Below are 8,708 nucleotides of genomic sequence, written 5' to 3'. Positions count from 1 at the left end.
TTCCACAATGGGTTAGGGTTTGCGATCTCTTAAACGAATGACTTGATCGCTCCAACAATGCTTTCACGTTACTTAGGGACCTCTAATTAGTGGGTTTGAGCCAAAGAATTAATTTTGGAAGGGCTAGAAATGATCTTGATTTTTTTCTCCTCTTGGCCGAGAATGGTGGAGTTTTTCACCTTATTGGTATATTTTTTTGTCTAAGTGTGGAATGGTAAGAAGATGACTTGAGGTCATCTTTTTAAGTTACCACAATATTTATCCATGTGTCCCATGGCCCACATGTGTTGGACCAATTAGAATTGACCACAACAATGTGTGGGACCATTACAAGGACCACACGGCCAAGGCCTTATTTTGTGCAAGATTTTTAAATCTCCAATTCATGAATTTTGGTCCCAATTTTTCCTAAGTGTTCAATGCCAACAATTTCATATATAACTTATGTCTCAAAATAAAATCAAAGGTCAAAAGTCCCGACTTCAAATCCCGGAATAGTCTTGGCCCTAACTTATCATAATTAATCCGGATTGTCCCAATGTATAAAAATACGGGATATAACATGTAGCTCGTAGAGTATTAATCAATTAGACCTTTCGAAATTGGATTTATTAGTATCATTGGCCTATTGGGCACATATGATATGGGTAGGGTATAATGTAAGGTACAATTTTTTTTTTTATTGGGATATCCAAATATCCATAGTACTAAATTCATATCCAATCCGAAATTCATAAATTTTAAAAATAAAATCCGCAATCCAATCCATAATCCAAAAATCCAAAAAGTTTGAATTTTGATTTGGATTTCAGGTTGGCCGGAACTATGCCCACATATTTGTCATGTAGTCTTTAAGCATGTCACGTTTTTGGAAATATGTAAATTAGTTTCTCATTATAGAATTTGAATCCACCTCTTCCCTGTAAACAACACAAGCTAGAAATGGAAATAAAGCTGAGTATTTGACTGTGTAGATTAAAATTAAAGAGATTGAATAAGCAACAGGGCTTGGGTTTGTTTGAAGAACTCCATTGTCGAATTTGTTGAGCTTGATTATTGAAGAAGACAAAGCGTGTGTATTGATTTTGAAGGTTTGAGTTGAACCCAACTACAGTATTTGAAATTGTTGGAATATGCGTTAGAAGGTCCGTATCAAACATGGATTCATTTCAAGTTGATTTGGACTAATTTGGATCAATTTTAAAGCAAAAATGTGTTAGTGACATTTCTTCTAGTCTTAGTGATCCACCAAACAATTGTGAACAATTTATTTTTAACGTTACAGCATAATTTATACTAGTCTTAGTAATCCTCTAGGACTTATGAAAAGACAAGTTTTTGATCATCCATTCGGACTCATGATCAGGGCGGAGCAGTGTAGTTACTAATTCGGTATAACCCAGTAATTTCTGCTGAACCTTGTATTTGTATTAAAATATTAATATGTGCAAATAATTCATTCAAAATACAGTAAATAAAAAATCTTGGTTATGCGTCAGGACTTGTGACCAAATTCTGACCCGCAAGCTATGTCATTAGACTTATTTAAACATGGTCAAAACTTAAACACTAGCACAAATGTATGGTTTTTGGGCAAATCATCCCACTTTTTAAAGAGTAAACATCTATGGCAGTCCATATCAAATTCAAGAAGTTCGTTGGCTAGCTTTAGTCTCAACGTCACTGCCTAATCATATCTTACTGTGTAATCTTCAACTTGTCAAATTTCTTCCTCATTTTTTCTCAAATTATATGAACATAATTTTTTATTAAAAAAAAAAAACAATAGACATAATAAGATCACACTACTCGTTCTCAACCACTAACTTTTTTTTAAAGGTTACAAGGTGCCACTCTTTCATGTTTCATGATGAATAGGAATTTAGTACGTATGAAATATGAATACGTACTTTGAAATTTCTCTATTACGTAGTCCATGATATTTACTCTTGCATAGTTGATATAAATTAAAGTACTTCAGCATATATGTAGAAAGAAGAGGAATTGGGAAGTTTGAACTAGTGTTGTTCCTTGTTGTTGGAGTTAAGTCAGAGAGATGACACCTGGGGTGAAAGCTGATGAATTGGTGGCACATCCAGTGAAGGACCAATTACCAGGAGTCGATTACTGTGTCAACAGCAACCCTTCTTGGCGTACGTTATTTACATTACATATTACATTCTTTATCACATATAGTTGATCTCAACTTGTTTAGAATTGAGAAGTAGTTGATTAATTGATTGCATACTTGATCGAATACATGCATGTTACTCTTCTTGCTTTCTAGTAGTTCTAAAGAAATGATCTTAGACTTAACTTAATAGGCGAGGATTGCCCAAGCCATATAAAAGACACCACCCATCCCTTTGACCTTTGATGTGAGGAACTGTTGGATCCTTAAGTGTGTAGACGTTCGTTGAGTTCGGGTTCCCCATTCGAATTTCGGTAAAGTGACAAAAAGCTTTAAAGACAAAAACTTAATATTCAAATGAAACAGATTTGAATTGAACAGAATGGATAATTGGATATGGGGAATTCGTATAGCCTGTGGCAGATCCAACCACGATTTGTGGGTTCGGCAGGACCAGTGATTCGAGATCGAGCCCTATATATATCTGCGAAAAACAAGGCTAAATAGAGTTACTGATTAGAAAATTAGTGACAAGCTGTTAAATGAGAATCCATGACTCCTAGGATTGTTATGCGTTTTGATCATCAAAGGGATCAAATGTTCTGATTTGATCACTTGCATACTCATGTTACCTCATTAAACCACAAGTTTTTCTTTGTTTATATCCCCAAAGGACCTTGAAAACATAAGTAGAAAGACAATATAAAAAATTTATGTCATCCTCTTCCTTTAACCTGAAGATACAATACAAGCTGCTGACTGTCCACTTCTCTAAATAATGCAGCCGAGGCCATTATTCTGGGTTTTCAGCACTACTTAGTTATGCTGGGAACTACTGTCATTATCCCTACCGTCATTGTACCTCAAATGGGTGGTGGAAATGTAAGTCTTTACTTTATCAATAATTTTGAAGAGCAATTTGGGTTTACAAATACTTACAATAGTGGTTTCAAAATTATGTCTTCCAGGAGGAGAAAGCTCAAGTAATTCAAACTTTGCTCTTTGTTGCTGGGCTGAACACTCTTTTGCAGTCTTGGTTTGGAACCCGGCTTCCTGTGGTGATAGGTGGATCATTCACATTCATAATTCCAGCTGTTTTTGTTGCACTATCAAGTAGATACAACACATATCTTGACCCTCGTGAGGTTGGCATATTCCATCTTGTTGCATCCATATTCTGTATTTATGTTTTAAGTTTGATTCCGACCTCCAAATAACATCTACTATAACATTTTTGTTTGGATCATTTGCTTCAGAGGTTTAAACAGTCGATGAGAGGAATGCAGGGAGCTCTGATGATCGCATCCATACTTCCCATACTAATCGGCTTTCTGGGACTCTGGAGAATTGTTGTAAGGTGGTCATTTTACAGGATTCATCCTTCATTTCTATCCTAGTAGTGGTCATTTGGTAGGGTGTATTAGTATTTGTCTTGTAAAGAAATATGTCTTATTCCAGTTGTTTGACAATGTAGGTTCCTTTCCCCTCTCTCTGCAGCTCCACTAGTGTTGCTTGTTGGCCTTGGCCTATATGTGCAAGGTTTTCCGCTTGTAAGGTTTTCCACGTGTATAATTGTTTTATTTTCATCGACAGTACACCATGTGCAAGTTTGCTATATTGCTTTGATTTCACTAGCACAAAAATTCCCTATATAGCTTTTAAATGATTTGGGAAACTATCATCCTAACTCCATTGACCCAGACAATAATTTCTTAGGAGCAATTAGAAAAATCAACACATTGGAAAGTTCATTGAATTGCTTTTCTTAACTATCTACATGCAGAAGGACTGAAGTCAGTTTGTAACATATCTTTATTTCCATGAAGCAGTATCTCTCTGCTTTCGCTTTTTCATCATTGGATTTACCAACTTCTTTTTCATTTCTGTTGATTGTTGCTAGCAGCTTGCAGAATGTGTTGAAATTGGTCTTCCAGGATTAATCATACTAATTTTGTTGTCACAAGTAAGCCGTGTCCTTAATAATTATCATATTCAGTTCTTGAGATTATATTGCACCTATTTTTTGCCTAAAGTGATGCATGATATAGATGATTTCTACCCTTTGAATGGTAAAAAGGATGACGTTGACACCTTCTTCTAATGTATCATTTTTGTCCTTTGACGGGAAAAGCAGAATAAACTAAACAATTCACGGAAAGTCAAATGATGAATGAATAATGGGAAGTTAATGAAAGGGCTTTCAGGATTACTTGTGGTTCTTTACTTGGATCCAGTACTTACGGTTTAAGGGAGAAGATCATTTGTAGTGACATTGTTTTTTACGCCTTAGAGAAATTCTTTTCAAGCTAAGGTCAATATTTTACTCATCTTAATCATTGATCAATAGAAAATTTTAAACAGCATTGAGTTTCCATTAAAAATTTCTTCGAATTTATTCTAATAGTTACGCCAGTGGTCTAATATATGGGAAATGTCTGTGCAGTACATCCCTCACATGTGGAAATTAAAGCGTCCCATATTTGAGCGATTTGCTGTCCTATTATCAATTGCTATAGTGTGGGCATATGCAGCTCTTCTCACTGTGACAGGTGCATACAACAATAGATCTCCACAGACTCAGTTCAGTTGTCGTGTTGATCGCTCTGGGATCATTAGTGGAGCTTCATGGTATGCTGCATTAAACTCGGGTTTTCAGTTAATTCATATCCTTGTCCTTTGAAGGTATTGACTATGAACAAATAATAACCTGAAGCTGTAGATTTGTTTAGCAGCTAACTCTCCAAATTGGTTTAGTATTAGTATGTTTGAAACTTGAATGATGCATTGTTGTGACCACTTTCCGCTTTAAATGATCAAAAAGCTTATCTACAAAGTTGATGCTGTCATAGTGTCGTTGATGCTGGAAAAGTAGCTTCTACTAAATAGTTTAATTTTATTTAACCGCGGGCTATTATATTTGATAACCTTTATGCTTATAAATAGTAGTAATCCTGACATAGAACATGAACAGTCTTTCAAAATTAGGTACTATAGATTCACTTTTATGTTGCAAGTATTACAATAGGCATTAGCTAGCATTGAAACTCTACACTACCAGCCTGGGGAACCAGGTAGTCGACCTGTGAAAACTAAATATTTGTAAAGTTAAATTAAATATCAGGTCATATTGTTTTACCCGTAGATACGTGAAGTACGAGATAATAGGTAATGATAGAAGCTTGGTTTCGAGGATTTTAAGTCCACTACAATTTTTATGTTTTGTATAAACTTCTTCTCTCTTCGAACTCTTGTATAAGGAAGTCGTAGGTCTGAAGTCTAATTCAAGATTCACTTTGATTTGCTTCTGCTTTCACACTACTTTCTGGATATGCAGGATAAAATTTCCTTATCCGTGGCAATGGGGTGCTCCCAAAGTTGATGCTGGGGATGCCTTTGTTATGATGGCTGCAGCTTTGGTTTCTCTTGTCGAGGTCTATATGTAGTTTTATCTTTGTTCAGGTTTCTCTCTTGCTGTAGAAACTATCATGAAAAATATTTTTTTTCTTAGAAAAACATAAGCAGAAACAGTTTTTTCCGCGTATAAGATACAATGAAGCTAATTGAATTTACTGAGTTTTGAAAAGATGTCAATCATCCCCAACCTGTTTGAAACTAAGACATAGTTGTTGATACTAGAAAGATGTCAATCATCCTTGTTAGTTACTAAACTCTGAAGTCTTCGAAACTGAACTTGATTATTATGTTGAGACATCTTTCTAAAGAACATGCTTCCATAGAATTTTCTATTAAGTTTTCCTTCTTTTTTATTTTTCTATTATTTTGACAGTCTACAGGAGCATTTATAGCAGCTGCGAGATTTGGCGGTGTAACACATACACCGGGTTCAGTAATTAGCCGTGGTGCTGGTTGGCTGGTTGGTAGATGTAGCAGGATGATATTTGCACTTCTCGTCGACTCTTTCTTCAATTGTAAACTTTGCCTGCTGAACTCAATTTGCTTTTTCTGACATCCAGGGATTAGGCATTTTGCTGAATGGTCTATTTGGAACTGCAAGTGGATCTACTGTATCAGTGTAATACATCTAATTTCAAACATCATTTTTTCCTACGAAATGCTTAAACTAGAACATTTTCTTTGTTCTAAATCTCATACTACTGTCCTAATCAAAATTATTCCAGTCATTTTGTACTCTCTACATACCTTCATGCTTACCGTCTCTATAAATAAAAGAAAGAAGTATCTATGGCATATATATCATCGCTGAGATTTTCATGCGAGTAATTTATCCCCCATTAGATAGTTGACTATATGATCTAATGTTTTTCTCTTGTGATCTATGCAGTGAAAATGTAGGTCTTTTGGCGTTGACACGAGTTGGAAGCAGAAGAGTGATTCAAATATCTGCATTATTCATGTTTTTCTTTTCCGTGTTAGGTAAGATATTCCAGTATTATAAAGTCCAATTTGGTAGTTTTTCAAAATTTTGATTTCTCGTTTTTAAATGCGTAATCTCATTTTTCCTCCTAGTGATTGCTGTATCTCATTTTAGCAGTTTTAGAATTATCTTTGAGACTAATGGTTGAACATTTTTGTCCAAGAACAGGAAAATTTGGAGCTGTTCTTGCTTCCATACCTCTGCCAATTATTGGAGCTTTGTACTGTGTCTTCTTTGCCCTCATGTGTATGTGATTCCTCTAGTTCATCAAGCAATTTGTGATTCCTCTAGTTCGTCAAGCAATTTCTGCACGAATGAGAACTTTTTTGGTTGTGACAATCTAATTCTTGATCCCGGTCTCGATCAGCATTGGGATGTTAAGTATGGAAAATCAACATCAAAAACTAAAATCTACAAGAGTATCTGGTGCAATAAAAATGAATATATACTTTATTCGTTCAAAAAGAATGTGGCTCCTGCCTATATACGTACTACTCCTATATGATTACTTATTCTGATGTTTGATTGGTTAATGCAGCTTCTGCTGGTCTTGGATTACTTCAGTTCTGCAATCTCAACAGCTTCAGAACTAAATTTATATTAGGTTTGTCTATCTATTTGGGTCTTTCTGTGCCACAATACTTCAATGGTTATGTGATAACCACTGGTGATGGTCCAGTTCACTCTGGCTCGGCCTGGGTAAGCACATATGTCGACTCCCGTCTATTAACATTTTCCATTCAATACAACAAGTTTAGACGTTACTGAATTGAATGATAATCATTTGTTGACCTTAAAACTACTTTCAGTTTAACAAAATAATGCAAGTAATCTTCACGTCCCCGGCCACAGTGGCAGGAATTGTGGCATTGTTCTTGGACTTAACTCTTGCTCGCAAACATGCGACAACAAAGAAAGACAGTGGCAGGCACTGGTGGGCAAAGTTCAAGTATTTTGACAAAGATCCTAGGAGCGAAGAGTTCTATTCTCTCCCTTATGGCCTTTCCAAGTACTTCCCCTCAGTATAATACAATACAATCACACCCCAAGTGGAGGGAAAAGACTAGCATTTTGTACAGACAGATGGGGAAAAGGAAATAAGAAAGAAATAATACATGTATGTTGGTTAGGATCAACTTGGTGGTCAAGTACAGGACATGAAGTTATATTATTTTACATTGATCTCAAGTATGTCCTGCTGTTATTAGATAGCCCTTAATTGCTTAAAACAAAGGCCGTTATGGTCATATTTATGTATAATAATACAAATTCGCACGTCACCGACCGAATGTCAATTTTGTACCTTCAATTAGTTTTAACCACACCATGATTCTCAACGCCGGACATGGTTCATTTTCTTATCTCTGGTTCCAGTTTTAATTGAATGTGTCTACCATATCTGGAAATATCAGCATTGTCAAATGACTAGATCTAGCTGTGTGCTAGAATTGAATGAAAGAAAATTGGGCTAGATTGAGAGGTCATTATTGAAATGTGGACCTTGCCTTGGAAGAACAAAAATACGTTTTGATTAATGTGATACATGAATTTAGTTAGTTCATGTATTTGACTATTAGTGTAAGGATACATGTATGGTTGAAAAAAAAAGGAGGATGAATAGAATTAAACATGTACTAGATTAGGTACACGCTAGGATAGTCCTATAAATACCTAGATACTATAGTCATACAATATGAAAGAAGGAAAAATGTAAGCCTAAATGTAAGTTAAGTTTGTGGAAGAATATATTCCCCACCTATCTTCAAAGAGAACGATTGATTATGTAAGTCAAGTTGAGTGAAACAAACAATAATCGTTGCCTCACTAGTCTTTAAGAGAGAATTTGAGTGACTGAGAGTTCTTCTCCTCCCCCGATTTTCCAACATTTGGTATCAGAGCCACTTGTCTTGAGGGACCTGTAGAGAATTCGAATATTTCAAAAGATTCGAGAGGATGAATATGAATGAGATTAGCTACTATAGCTATGAGACTATCGTGCTAGAGAAGCACAAGCTTAAAGAAATGATTCTGGTAGGTGGAACTACCACGATTTCAAAAGTTAACAACTTTTGAAGGATGTTTTTAGGGCAAGGAGCCCAATAAGGTTTTCAACCTTAATGAAGCAGTTGCGTATGAGGTAGCTGCACAATGAAGAATCTCGAGTAAAGAGGTAGCACTCGA

The 8,708-nt window shown here is 35.6% G+C and overlaps 1 protein-coding gene across 5 annotated transcripts; it reads left to right on the top strand.

Moving 5' to 3' along the window:
• Nucleotides 1–1,582: 1,582 nt before the first annotated feature.
• On the top strand, nt 1,583–7,888 carry LOC132606476 (nucleobase-ascorbate transporter 4-like). 5 transcript variants are annotated; one of them, XM_060319993.1, is made up of 15 exons: nt 1,583–1,705; nt 2,049–2,153; nt 2,916–3,013; nt 3,100–3,276; nt 3,388–3,488; nt 3,606–3,681; nt 4,032–4,094; nt 4,575–4,759; nt 5,466–5,562; nt 5,919–6,005; nt 6,106–6,164; nt 6,435–6,526; nt 6,696–6,773; nt 7,066–7,226; nt 7,337–7,888. In XM_060319993.1, exons 2-15 carry the CDS (start codon nt 2,057–2,059, stop codon nt 7,553–7,555), a joined length of 1,590 nt encoding a protein of 529 aa, XP_060175976.1. In that variant the 5' UTR covers nt 1,583–1,705; nt 2,049–2,056; the 3' UTR covers nt 7,556–7,888. The 5 variants fall into 5 exon arrangements, with proteins under 5 accessions (XP_060175976.1, XP_060175977.1, XP_060175974.1 ...); XM_060319994.1 differs by lacking the exon at nt 1,583–1,705 and having other exon boundaries at nt 1,782–2,153; nt 4,035–4,094; XM_060319991.1 differs by lacking the exon at nt 1,583–1,705 and having other exon boundaries at nt 1,782–2,153.
• Nucleotides 7,889–8,708: the final 820 nt, after the last annotated feature.

The sequence above is a fragment of the Lycium barbarum genome, chromosome 8 (assembly GCF_019175385.1).
Source record: "Lycium barbarum isolate Lr01 chromosome 8, ASM1917538v2, whole genome shotgun sequence".
In the NCBI taxonomy this organism is placed as follows: domain Eukaryota; kingdom Viridiplantae; phylum Streptophyta; class Magnoliopsida; order Solanales; family Solanaceae; genus Lycium; species Lycium barbarum.
Note: the sequence above shows the minus strand (reverse complement) of the source record. Positions and strands in the feature narration are given on the sequence as shown.

What these genes read in the sequence shown, in the direction of transcription:
- LOC132606476 (XM_060319993.1), top strand. Translation starts at nt 2,057, where the DNA reads ATGACACCTGGGGTGAAAGCTGATGAATTGGTGGCACATCCAGTGAAG. An exon ending in CATATCTTGACCCTCGTGAG is followed by an intron (nt 3,277 to 3,387) that starts GTTGGCATATTC and finishes CATTTGCTTCAG; the next exon opens with AGGTTTAAACAGTCGATGAG. An exon ending in ATGTGCAAGGTTTTCCGCTT is followed by an intron (nt 3,682 to 4,031) that starts GTAAGGTTTTCC and finishes GATTGTTGCTAG; the next exon opens with CAGCTTGCAGAATGTGTTGA.